This window comes from Helicoverpa armigera, chromosome 5 (assembly GCF_030705265.1).
Source record: "Helicoverpa armigera isolate CAAS_96S chromosome 5, ASM3070526v1, whole genome shotgun sequence".
NCBI classification, from domain to species: Eukaryota; Metazoa; Arthropoda; class Insecta; order Lepidoptera; family Noctuidae; genus Helicoverpa; species Helicoverpa armigera.
This window is the reverse complement of record NC_087124.1, coordinates 9,758,583-9,772,921: the sequence shown is the minus strand read 5'-3', so window position 1 is coordinate 9,772,921 and position 14,339 is coordinate 9,758,583. Positions and strand designations below refer to the sequence as shown.

Genomic DNA, 14,339 nt, shown 5'->3' with positions numbered 1-14,339 from the left:
GCTAGCCGGTTGCGTCACGATGTGAGCGCCGCCCCGGCCACATACAACACTAACCTATTATATTTATGGATGAAGTTTTGGAACACGTTTAGTCATAATGAGGTACGATCTCGCCAACTTAAGATTTATGTGGTTGTAACTAATTAATTGATCTCATAAAGTTTGAGAGCAGAATGCAAGAATCTATGTAGTATCCAGAATAGATGTGGAAAATGTAGGAAGTATGGATGCGGGTCGCGCTGCGAGCACGAGATGCGGCGGCGCGCGAGGAGAAAGTGAAAGCGGCGCGAGCGCAGATGCGGCGCCCGGAAGCGTTGCGCCTGCGCTCCACACACACCACAAAGGGCTCTACGTCACACAACAATAACGCCTATTATGTTATATTAATATAATATATACATACTAACTATGTTTATAAAACTCTCTAGTTAAATAGATTCTAAAATAAATATTTATCACTGCTTACCTAAGTAAAACTTCTTATGGTAGATACCTGTACTAGATTGGATTCACTAAAGTTAACAATCGTAATCTAATTGCTTATTTGATCAAGTATTATTTACTAGAAAACTTTGTGAACTATTTGAGAAATATGAATACTTCCACAACAAGTGCACAAACCATCCCAAATCAAAGACGCCGACTGAAGTAGCGACAAGATCTAAGAGATGCAACAATATTACAGTTATGCAGTCCCGCTCTTTTCTACGGACGTATTTACTTTCTAGTATTATCTTTGAATCCAAATCCCAAACTTTTCAGTCTTCAAATAGTTGTACTTACTTAAATGGAAATCTGTACCAAAATTAAATCATTACCATAAATCTAAACACTAAACTTTACCGACTTTTTATTACTAAATCCATAGGCGTAGTCTTAACTCTCACGTGATTGATTATTACATCGCAAACACGGTCAATAGTCCGATGATTTGAGAAACTGATCTTTTTAATCACATAATTGTCCACAGTGGTCTAATTGGAAATTTCAAGATTATGATATTAGTAAATTTGAGAAGAAAACAAAAATATTGTGGTGATATAATGAACTTCATTTGTGCAAGGCGCGCGGTTATCCAGGCTGGATACAGGGACGCGCGGGCGCAAAAATTTTGCGCGGTTTTGTTTACACGAGGAAAAGTCGCGAAGAAAGTTTTCCAGTGTCGGCGGCGCGACGTCGGGCGGCGGGCGCGCGCAGTGAGCCCGACCTACCGCACGAGCGCAGCCGCGCCCCGCTCCCCGCAGCGCTTCCCGGTCCCTCCCTCCAGCCGCTATTAGGTCACTCAGACGGCCGTGCGTGCGAACTGCAACCGCACAATGACTAGTGCAACGCGTGCACCGCTCTCGCTTCGAGGACGATCTCTATTTCACTTCGCGTCCTTTGCCACATCATTGGTGGGGACCGATCTTTCTAGCCGCGTGATGCAATAGCTCTAGAGGTTCTAGGTAGACTCACACTAGCGCCTAGATAAACGTCCCGTTCTGATTACTCGTTTTATGGTAGTGGTAATGTTGCACATAGCTAGTTTTCCTGTATCTCGTTGCCTTTGCGTGAGCGTTAGAGTTCATTATTTTATGTAACTAATCTCGCATATTGGTGCTAGATCGAGTTAGTGTTTGTTTGGTAAAAGAATAGACAGACAACAATAAAGGCAGTTACGTAAGCTGCAAGTCTTTTATTTCGGGGCGGATGAACGATCGTTTATTCGGTCGCTGCAGGCTCGAAGGTCGGCCGCGGTCACCGACACATGGGAAAGTGGGTCACACCCCCTACCCCGCCCCCCGCCCGGCACCCCGGGGCTCCACTCCACCACGTGTCCGCGCGCCCCGCCGACCCGCCTGCCTCCCAACTTGAATGTATCAATCATTTCTTTCGCGAAAGTCATCACTGTAATGCGAGGGATGTATTATACGAGTAGTGGCAGTGATTCATTATCCCTCTTGCCGGCAGTGTTAAAGTAGATTTAAATTATCAATGCTGGTTCGAATTCTGGTAAAATGAAATCTTATTATTTTTCAGCTTAATTATTATTTAATTTTACTGAACCCTCGCAGCTTACAATTTAAAGAAAGCTTTCCTACTGAAATTATCCTCTAAACTTGGGGCATCAACCATGATCGAATTGAGTTTACAAACGGGTAAAGCCTTACATTAGCGATACCTGAATTCAACCTAACTAAACACCTAATGTAATCCATAATCGAACAAAAACAATTACGACCCAAAGTTTTCGATAAATCAATTTAAGTCTTGGCAACATTCTACCCCTATTTTATGCAGCAAAGTAATCGCTAATCTTATCACATGCGATTGGCCTCCAGCCTCCAGCGATATCGACGTACTTCTTTCTGGTACCTCAAGTGCAGCTGACCTCGCTTGCGAAAATAGCGTGACGATACAAACAGTTTTACTATTTCACTTGAATCTGGTAGTAATTTATTTACGCTCGCGTTATCACAAGACCTTCGGTGGGTGGTAAAACGACTTTGTGATTAGTACTTGCAGATACGTATAATTTTTCGCAACTGAAATATTCATGCTTTTACTCGGTTATTTATGGGGTTTTATATACCTATAGCCTTTACTATATATGTTCATACCTATTTCTGATAAACCATGAGTTTACGAGTCTTTGAAACGAATCAACTAAGTATAAATATGTGCCGTAGCTAACAGGTATTATTTTATGTTACCAGGGTATTATAGGGTATATAGGGATACATACTTTTACAGGAAAGTTGATGCTATTGATTTATTTATAACGCTTTGTGAGTTTAATGCACCTTCTATGCACTGTTTACTTGTACAAGGCTAGAATGAGTACCGCAATAAACTCGAGTACGAAACAATGTATAAATTTCACAATGTGGAAACATGAGCGTTTTCAAATCAATGACGCGTTTTTAATTTGGTGTCACGTACTTTGCGTTTCAGAAATGAACGGCCCTAACCCCTTCAATAAATAAATGAAATGGTACGAGAGTCATTTGGCATGCATAATTAAGTAAGGCCAAAAAACAATTGGTTGGGTCGTTATCTCGTTAGTACGTACAAAGTGGTCTGTCACAGAAGTGCGTGTGAGGGCGCGTCACGATGACGCTTCCCGCGTCACGCCACGGTCGCGTCACACCCCACGTAGCCGTTTCAAGCGTTTTCCACGCAGCCATGCTGCCCGCTCCGATGCTCCCAACTTAGCTACCGTTACACGAATTTTGTATGCGAATATCTCAGTGATAAACTTCGAAAATAGAACCCGTCTATTCCTGGAAAGAATTATTACAATTTTAAATAGAGTTTGACGTGCGTGTTTACGTTCGGATACGTGCTGTTTTGATTAGGCTGAATAGGTTACTGATCTTTGTCTATGTTTTTCTTGTTGAGCGAATGACTGTCATGAATGTATTTTTTTGCTGAAACATTATTGCATAAAAAGATTCGAGATAAAAGCAAGTCACTTCCATAAAGACGTGTAAGCTTAAAAATAAAAGATGGTGTTCTTAAATCATGTTCGGCGTTAGCCTCGGGCGTGATGTTACGTTATATGACAGTGAATACATCTTTCTCTCATGTGTAATTCATGAGGCTACAATAGCAATAATTACAGCACCGGTATTTATTGCTTTCACCTTTCTTGGGTTTACGTAAACTTTCTTTATCACCGTGACTTCACTTGCTACGTCATTGTTACGTAATCATTATTAAGTGTTAATATAAAAAATATTAACATAGACCAAGTTCAAGTGGCTATTTTCTGGGCGTATCCGATATTTTGCAAGCGCTATAAAAAAAAAACATGTTTTCTGAAAGGCCAGATATAAATTCAATTATCTATTGATTCCATTTTCAAATTTAATTCTTGAATGGTTGGTCTTTTTGGTTGCGATAATACTCTTTCTTTTGTTTCTTGAACAATCGATCTTGAACTCTCAAGATTCAATACCTAAGTGCTTTCATTAAAGCAAGATGACTTTTAAAATGATTGTTATAAGAGTGAAATATAAGATTACGAAGATTATAACCGCTATTCATAATCCGTTCCCCAGCGACAACTCGTTGAACCGGATCTCGTTTTTGGAAGTTATTTTTTAATGTATTTGTAAGTGAAAGTTTGCATTTCTCGGAACCAGTTTCGACTCTCTCACGGCGTGTTATGTTGATCTGTTATTTAACTTTTAGTGACGATCATTATCAAACACTAATTTGTTTACGAATATCTCGTTGTGTAAGATTATGTTAATATCGATTTGAGTGGCTTGAGCGTTTTATTTTCTCAATTTTTATTACAGAGTTTTCCTTGATGAAAAGAAAATATATACATAAGTTCGTGATACAATTTGTAGTTGCGAATTCTAAGTTTTATTTTTAAAATACTTACAGGTAACATATAGTTTATTAATGCTCACGAAAAGTATTTACGGTATTTTAGTTCGAAAGTGTCCACTTTCAAGAAAGTAGATTTCTAGAAACTCTTAAGTGCAAAATTTCACGAGTTTATGTTATGTTACTGAAAATGTAATGTTTTATTTTGAAGTTACGAAACCGAAGTTATTATGACCAAAGAAGAGGCTTTACTAATATATAAGTATGCGTACCTAGTTATTTGAGATATAATCTCTGAAAATCCCTTTAGCAGATATGCTTTCAGAGAAATACTTAAACCTACGTATCAGACCTACCCTTAGAGCATCGATATATTTTACAAACAAGCAACACTATGAGAAGAATCGACCTAAAATAATCATATAATCCTTTCAATAAAAAACTAAAACAATAAAAAAAAAAACAAGTAAAAAATTAAGTCCGCCCCCACCATTAGTGGAAATGTGAGGGTCACGTTTAAATGAAAATGAAATTACTAGTAACAAAAGACTTCGCAGCGACAGAAAGTGATAGCGGTCCGTGATCCGCGTCGCAACTATGGAAGACATCTCGACACGAATAACAAGTACCACAGTACTGCGACCTTATGTCTCGCACTTTATCTATTTATTTACAATTTACAATAACAACGCCGCAACGTCTGCTACTGGCTGGCAAAAGCCTTACAGTTCCAAAGAGGCGGGAAGTCAGCTTCGAATATGTCTATGGTGTTCCTTTTTTAAACGCAGTGACAGTAAAAAGTATGACCATAAAAAGCCGAAGAAAAATAAAACCATAAATCTTTCAGCGTATTTATAAATAATTGCTTACAATTAATGTCTCATTACGGTTTTGTATGGTCATTCGGAAGGATAATAATAAAGAGTAATTTACATGCAACTTACCATCGCTACTACATCGGGAGTCAACTTTCCGCCTCTTGAGTTTGAGGTCTTGGAACAGACTCATGTTGTCGAGGTCACACGGGCCGCGGCTGAGTGTCATTATTCCTGAAACAAGAAAAAATAAACATGAAAATCTATGACAATATGAACCTTTTTTGTTTTTTATTCTTATTAATAATAGCCGACGGGTTAAGACCTATTGAGAAATTCTTTAAAAACACATTCAATTATTACTTTATACCAGCAGACACGTATTCAATTTACAATAGCTGGTATCTTTCAATTTGAAGAATTTTTAAAGTAGAAGATTTTTTACTATAAAAGTTCTAATTTTTTAAATTAATAATTAATTAATTATTTTCTTTTTTATAAAATTATTTTTAGACTTTGTGACTGTTTACTTTTATTAATTAACTTACGGCAATCTGGTGACATATCTGGCCGAGACACATAGTGCGGACCAGATATTATGGGGTAGCGGTCGTGCATCATTTGTGAATATTATTTATTTACCGATTTAAAAAAGAAAACTATTATCATTTTTCAATGTCAGCCCGGTTCATGGCTGGCGCTGACTACGGGCGTAAACCGCGTGACCCTAGGTTTTATTTAGTTTTCCATTCATCTTACGTACAGTACGTTTTATAGCTTTGATAAGGTGTAATGGAATTTGTATCAGATATCGCGCCGACGTACGCCGTGAGCTCACACACGAAAGTGTAATGCATTGTTGCGAGCTACCGTTAGCTGCGTCATTCACACGTCACCGATCATGTAATCATTTGTTTATTCTTTAATGTTCGCGAAACTACAAACTATTTAGTGACGTGTAGCATTGTTGTTCTATTTTTAATCTTAATCTTAAAAATGCTACGGGCATGACAGATTTCTAAATATATCGACCTGTAAATAGCTTTTCGTTTCTTATCTCTCACTATAAGTAATCACTATATGGAATTATAGTTTCACATATTAAAGTATTGGCACATAATGATATATGAATCAGTACCATATTTGCATGACATACCTACTAATTTGTTCATGGTGACGAAATTATCGTCACGAAAATCATGACCGATTAATGTTTATCATAGACAATTGGCGCCAATTGACGCTAGATATTCGAACTTATTACGTATCTTTGCATGCATCCTTTATATACTAAGTGTTGGACGCGGTGTCACTTGCATTTTGGAGGAATAACTTTAATTTTCGGTGCTTTAAATACATACGAGTGATATATTTCCTTGGAAAATAATGACATAAAATATTGTCTATGTGTAGGAAGTTATACTTTCAAAATTTAATCTGACTTGAATCAGTACTTAAAAATGAACGTTACGAAAACACAGACAAACAGAGTTGCTGTGACATTAATTTAGGAAATTCTATGTACTAACATGTACTCATATCGTACGTGAAAGGTCATTACACTATTCGTACATGTGTCATGCCTAGAAATTCGACATAAGTTTTATCGAAATAAGTTCCTTAACCTCGAATTTAAAATACACGAGTTCACGTGTTTTTGATAAATGCTGTCCGTGAATTGTGTGGGTTGTTATGATTTGCTTACGTCAACATAATATTATCAACAGATTTGGCTACGATTGTGTTTCGTCTGAATTATTCACAAATATAAATATTAAATTATTGCAAATTATGGTCACGAACGTCATACCCGGAAACTATAATCGATACCAAAATACAAATCCAAATACTTCTATGTATTTGTGCAACAATATCGAGATTATTTCACCTTAATACGTTTTTCTCAACAATATAATAGCGTGACCACGGTGAACATTAAACTTTGGTGCGTATTTGTAAACTAGTGCTGTAACATTGACGTAGAATACGAGAAAAAATACTCGTAAAATATTTATAGAGTGATGTGATAAGAGCTTGAGTCATTCAAACGTCACTTCACACTTTAATAATAGCGATGCGAACAATGCACCGTGACATAGCAACTGTTATCCAAATTTATTTTTTTAAATAGCTATCTAATCAAATGCATAACCGTAAAATGGACAAGCTTGTTATGACGTAAACGGCTGCGTAACAGCGATCGAATCGAAGATTCCATTTATGAATAAATTCAAAAGTCGTTCCTGTCTGAGAATTTGAAAACAGCAACACCTCTAAATGCGTTCGATCATCATTTGCGAAATAATAACGTAAATGAATTTTATTAGTCACCAGTACTGTTTATCTTTATAGCAAGCAGTCCGCAATTAATTTAAAATTACACTAGAGTGCAATGTTCTTAGAAACTATTTTGTCAACATAAAACGAACTAGTCTCAAATAAACAGGAATGAGTCAAAGACCTTGATAATGACGTGTAAATGGAGTCAATAAAATTATCGCGAGATTCGGCGCGGGCGACGCGACGCTCCAAGCTTTTTGCGAGACCGTGAGACTCAACTTCCGCGGACATATAGGAAATATATACTTATGACTTTATTACTGGCGTTAAAATATACGATGATATAAATATGATGATAAATTGTATTTAAATAACCTTCTTTAGTTTGGAGTGTTATAAATACAATTTTGTTTATTGAGTTGTTTGTTTTAACCTAAATCAAATAATGTTTGCTATATTTACTATAGAATCAAATTCAGCTAGAGTATTATGAAGCGGAAGGTACACATGAATTGTTTTTGTTTTTTTATGTCTCACAGTTTGGTCAGTGACCTAAGATAGTGAGAGTCTAGGTGCGCCTTATCATGATTTAGATAAATCGATGAATAAAATTATCATCAGAAAACTGATTACTGTTTCTAAGCACTGCGCTGTCTGACAACTTTGAATAACACCAGCATTTCGCATGGTTTTCCAAATGAGATGAAAATATAAAAAACACGTAATTCATATTCGTAATTTTATTTTGCTAAGCGTGACTAAACACACCCAAAACATTAATTTCTAGAATAAATAACCAGCCAAATAAAACCAATAAATCATACAATTTGAATATTGATTATATTTGTCTAATAAATATGCATAGACGTGTATAGATAAAGGGATAATAGAATTGGTTGATCTTGAACGTAGCCTAAAGCAAGATCACACGGAAGTGCGCGTGCGTCCCCACCCAGGGTCGGTCGCTTGACCGCTGTTCGGCTTTGTTTGATTGCATTCATTAATGTTGCTCATTAAATAGCACGTCTAGTAAGTACATGATATATGTTCCGTCCTCGAGACGCGGCAACAATGTAGGAATTTGAGCACTTTGTTGCGTTCAATTGTTTTCCATTTGAATTTAGAATTTGAGACTGTCTTTTGTTTGCGTAATGCTAATTTCAATTCAATGGATGCACCTATGTTTACTGCGTGTGCGTTAACGCTAGGATAGGCAAAGCAACTTTAAGCTTTCTGCTCTTTGAAATAAAGTTCACTTTAGTGTTGTTTTTGGGATTCATCTGGTAAAAACTTTTACTAATTGCAAAAATCCTACCAAGATACAATTTAACGACAACCTTAAGCCTAGATAATACTCGAACAACGTGAGGTCGAAATGGGAAATATACATACTTAAGGACAGTATTTCCTAGTACCCAAGGCTTCAAATTAAGGGCTTGTTAACACACGTGTTTTGTCCGAAAGTCCGGAAATAAAGTGACCTCTGCCGCGGTCGCCCGCTTATCGTCCGAAGTTCCGCTGTTAGGGTTCTCTTCTTGGTTTACACCTACGTGCACCAAACTTGGGGGTCATGGAATTAGCAATGAAAATTATTCGGCCATTTATGTTGGTGCTTTTGTAGATATGAATGCTTTTTTTTTTTTTAACGACGTAAAAAATCATCAAATGACCCCTCCCGCTGTGGGTTAGCAGCGGTGAGGGAGTGTCAGACTCTTACTGACTAAAAGCCGTCGTGTTCCGTCGTAGGCCTTATGTGCTAGGGCCGCGGTACCTCTTTCGAACAACCCGCAGCCCCTGCAGGCCTTGGCCCTGCTGGGCCCCTCTGGGGTTGCTGACATCTCTTTGAGGAGCGCGTGGAACAACGCGCGCCGCCGACACGGGTCTGATGTCTAAAAACAGACATGAGCGATGAGCCACCCGAACTCACCGCCCACAGACCCACGCCTACGGTGGCCGGGAGTCGTCTCGCGACACCCGGCGCCCGTGGTGTCTACCTGCTCCAGCGCGGCGGCCGGGATGAGAGGTGCGAACTCTCTGACGTTCCGCCGCCTCCTTCTCGAGCATGACTGCTTCGCAGAAGGAGGCGACGGCATCCCATTCCCTCTCGCCCCGGACCATGGCTTGAACTAGGGCCGGACGCGAGAGGTCGCCGCCGCCTAAAGCCTCGACGAGGACCCGGCGGTGCCCTTCCCACGCAGGGCACTCCTGGACTGTGTGGTCCACCGTGTCCTCGGGGCCATCCGCACAGTGGTGACACCCGGGCGCCTCCTCACGACCGATTCGATGCAGATACCTCCCGAAACAACCGTGTCCGGTGAGGACCTGCGTCATGCGGTACGTGAGGGCGCCGTGACTCCTCCCGAGCCACTCCTCAAAGAGGGGACTTACCGCCACTATGGTGGCGTGCCCTTGGAGGAAGCATCTGGGATTGTTTTAACATCGTTATTAATAAAGTTTAAAAGATTGACACACGAAAAAGTTTTATCTAATTGCATATGTTATTTTATTATTTCGAATTGAATAGCTCTTAAGTGGTTATCCTGCTTTGTTTGTCAATAAACCTGTTAATTACGGAACTGAACAAAATATTTTCTTCAGATAAGAGTTGATAACATTCTTTAGTTTTTAATCATCAAAATAAAACCTTTTTGTTATTTCAAAAATAGAATACTGGCCATTCGAGACGTGGAAAGAAGAGTAAAAGCGCGAAAGGGTGGGTTATGCAATTCTGTATCCCGTGGTTAAGTATCCATGATTTCAGTACACTTTCATACGTACTTACGTGACCTACATTTGGCTGAAATCCATACTACTCATGAGTTGCGCCAGTGGCGGGGTTCATTGGAACTAATATGGTTTTATGCCCGCAAATCATAAATATTATGATTGGCTGAACTAAATATTCTACGAATGTACGTACGAATGGTGTGCGCCAAAAATATTTTCGTGAGTTAAAAATAATAATACTATTAACGTGGTAGTTTTTTTTTTTCCTTGAACTGTATTGTAAAAAATAAGGAAGAATTTGTTTAAAAATAGATATTTATTATGCAGTCTATTTTGGTAATAGTGGGCTCTTTTAGATTACTTATTTGAATGCGCTGTATTATAGCAACTGCTAAGTTTTGGTTAAAAAAAAAAACGAAAGCTGGCACTTTCAAAAACTGTACGTTCACTTACGTGTGGTTAAGTGAACTATACATAAAGGCTCTAGCTTAGTAATCTTTGTAAGACTTTTAGACTCTAATGATGTACTTATGAACGGGGATTGAGTCATAGAAAATCTCTTGAAAGTCTAATGAGCTTTGGCAATCAGCCACGAACAAAATGTTGAGCAAATCATAAGTTATTGAGTCTAGGTACAAAACATCGGTGCAATGGACTTTCTATTGTTATTGTGAATTTAAGAAAAAGGAAAAGTACTACATTCAGTTTGGTATCCAATTTTCCCCGCCAGCTTAGTCACAAAAGTACGCTTTATTATGTTTACTTTCCCATCAAACAAAAAATAATTTTATAGAGTCATAAAATAAGAATCTTCCTACCATATGGTCAACCTAATTTTTCTTTGATGAAATATCCAGACATTTCTTAACCGTGTTTCGCTCATCCACGTCATAAGTTCCGAAGATTGTTTAGCCAAACGGACGTAGAATGTATCAAGACAGTCTCGTGTGAATGTTGTAAGTTGTCAAGGTTGCCTGTACTAACTGGTAGTTCTTCTTGCATCATACCGGTCTAAGTAAACTGCGTTATTCGAAAAATGTAAGTCACAATTCTAACAGTCCAGTTTCGTGAACAAAATTAACTACCATTATCAAAACTATGTTTATTTAAACCAGTTCGCGGTATGTGAGGAAATACTCGCGAATAAATACATGATTAATTATTTCAGTACACCATTAAATCCGAGTAACGTTGACCTACTCATATCATCCATTGAGTGGCATGTTTATACAAATGATATATTCTATACTGCCGAAATAAATGGACTGCCAGAAAGACGGATATGCCACGAACTAGTTAAAGTTTTAAGCGAAAAAAAATGACATCACTACATCGATTCATGCGCAAAAAAGCTTGGTCTACAAGCTTGTAGACCTTAGTATTTTCAAAACAGGACTATTATCCGTCCAATTTAAAAATGTTTTTCGAATCTAATAATAGAACAGATAAGAATGTACATCTTGTGTTGTCGGTGTGTATGTCAGGAAGTGGTCGAGTGGTTCCGGTTGCAATGTCAGTGTCACCGGCGAGGTCGGCTGCCCGATTGGGCGACGCACCTCGAATCGAGTGCCCGAGTGAACGGACTGCGTGTACGCATGTTCCTTGAACACTTCAGGGCTGTGAAGTAACACTGGTAGCTTGTTTGGGCTCAAGTTAAATATTCTCGGATCTTTAAGGCCTTTATATTTTTGTGTCTTCATTTACTGCCTTTGCCTACTACAAAGAATTCATTTTTATTGGTTTTTCTAAGAGCATACGTTCAGCAAGATATTTTTCTATTTTTCGATCAGTAGAAAGCTACATGAAACGTTTTTCTTTCCTAATAATATGCCTACTCATTTGGTTATGACCTCTTTTCATTTAAACGTAGAAATTGTAGTTATTACTGTCTTCAGTTTATCGTATTTGTAGATAGCTTTTTGTTTTAAATATATTTGCTTATCGAATATGCCTAGGGCAGTATTTGAGTCAACAGACAGGGTAATGACCTCAAAGGTTTTTAAATGTCAACGGTATTGCCTAAAAAGTATTTCCGTTTTGCCTTTTTGCTCTAGTTGTTTTTTTTTGTTGTCGTTTTTAAAATTAACTGTTAATAATGATTGATGGTTTGTAAAATACAGTTTTAGCAGCTGAAGCATTTTTTATTATGTGTGTACTTAAAACCTTTGAAATACTACATTAGAAGATTGAGGTATACATATGTATAATATGTTAATTACCACCTGACAAATATTTTAAAAAGATATAGAGGTTAATGTTTGACAACAATAATTACAATCATCGTGAATCATTTGAATGCCTATGACACCAAACTGATTGGTATCTTGTAGACATATACTGTGTATTTGAGTATGTTTCATACTTGGTTCTAGAACAACAGATTAATAATTTTATGATTAATATTTTATTTTTAAAATTATTTTTTTATTTTTATCTTGTGTGGGACCACGAGGTCTCACGAGGCAATTAATAAATAAGTCTTGTCTTGGACACTAAATATTTAAATTAAGAAAGATGGCGAAATGCACTTGGCACCATGTTCTTCCTATTAAAGTGCAAAATATAACAAAAAAATATCAAATCTCACTAGCACTAACATTTGGAGCCCCAACACTGGGCCTCATGGCCTCAGGCGCAGCGCCTTGACATTCAGGTTGTATGCGCGTGCGCACAGCTAAAACGTTCCATTTTTAAACACCGACACTTCCGATCCGAAGACTTCCTATGTTATAGAAAAAATCCAGATTTAATTGCAATATATTTTTAACTAAAGAAATAATTATGACTGCTCAAGTATGCATATTCACAATAATTTGCAAACACATTCATAGTTTATTTGAATTTAATCATAATTTTACTTATAATTAATTAATTAAAACGCATTTTTATTAAGATTCCCAAATACCTACAAAAAATTTAAGTACTCAGAGCATTGAAGACTCGAGATGCGATTGGGAAGGTCGAGTACACGAGATATAACCTTATGCAGCATTCGTGGAATGTGACGGTATTGTCGAACATTACAGAGTAGGTACTCTATTCAGTAAAGAAATAAAGAATAATAAACTTTGACTCCAGAGATTTCTCTAAGCATCGTACAAGTCATTTACATCTCCTAAGGCATGTCAACTCCTATACACATGCGTGTCTTACAAACGTATTATCACCAAGTACATGAAGCAGAACAAATGTATACATATGTATCCGAATTAGAGAACAATAGAGTTTTTTTGACAGGCGAAATAACGCACCTATTATTATCGAAACTCGACAACGTCCTCCCACTACAATGCTTTGAAAGGAAGCAGTGACATTCTGTACCTTTTCGCTTTCACCGCATTGGAAAGTGAGCGTAAAAAACGTATTTCGGCAACGGCAAAATGGCGGGAGATCAACAACCTCACCGACTCATAGAACATAGACAAAGGGCGGCCATATTGTAATGAAAGTAAAAGTAGCCGGTCATAGACTATGAAGTCACGATTGTGATCCACGAGATGATTTGGGAATGTCATGGTTACCGCTCAATGGTAAAACGGTACCTCTTTTGTTTTGCAACTCTATGCTGATTTATTTTTTTGAACTGTTTCAGAATCCGGTGTTTGCTCAATAAGACATTGAGCCAGTAACACGGTTGTATTTGTGTATGCGGTTCTAGGTGTTATTGGTTTCGATACAAAGTTCATATTGGCGCGCAAATTGACAAAGCAGGAAGTGTTTTTGAAAGATATTTTTATGAGAATATGTTACAATGAACGTCTGTTGTTATTCCTGACTATCTATATCCACCGATTCACGTGCAGCCTTCAATACACTTTAATAAAAAATACTGGTTGTATTTTTGTTTTTGGCTTAAAATACATGTATTCTGCATCGTTTCCGTATCCAATTTCAGGTTGCCAACTAAAATTACACACTTTTCCAGGTGAAAAAATCGGAGAAATTATTTTTAAAGTTGTAATAACCGTATAGAGTTAATTAAATATTTTATTTGAACAACAACGATTTTCGCCCATTCCGTTTTATGAGCATTTTATATTATTATTTTGTTGTTACTGGAAAGCTCAAAGTTTCCATAAAAATATAATATTCAAGCGCACATAGTTTCCTTCGAAAAAAAATAACATTTTAAACTATGGTTTAATAAGAAAGCCGTCAGTGCGGTAAACGTTACTTGATAATTCTTCGTAGCAAAAG

The 14,339-nt window shown here is 37.5% G+C and overlaps 1 protein-coding gene across 5 annotated transcripts in view; it reads right to left on the bottom strand.

Moving 5' to 3' along the window:
• Hr4 (Hormone receptor 4) overlaps positions 1–14,339 on the bottom strand; it is a 92,153-nt gene that overhangs the window by 12,525 nt on the left and 65,289 nt on the right. For all 5 annotated transcript variants that reach the window (XM_021332154.3, XM_049842503.2, XM_021332151.3 and 2 more), the window contains one exon: positions 5,265–5,369. In XM_021332154.3, coding sequence (XP_021187829.1) covers positions 5,265–5,364 — 100 coding nt within the window. In that variant the 5' untranslated portion in view covers positions 5,365–5,369. The remainder of the gene's footprint in view (positions 1–5,264; positions 5,370–14,339) is intronic.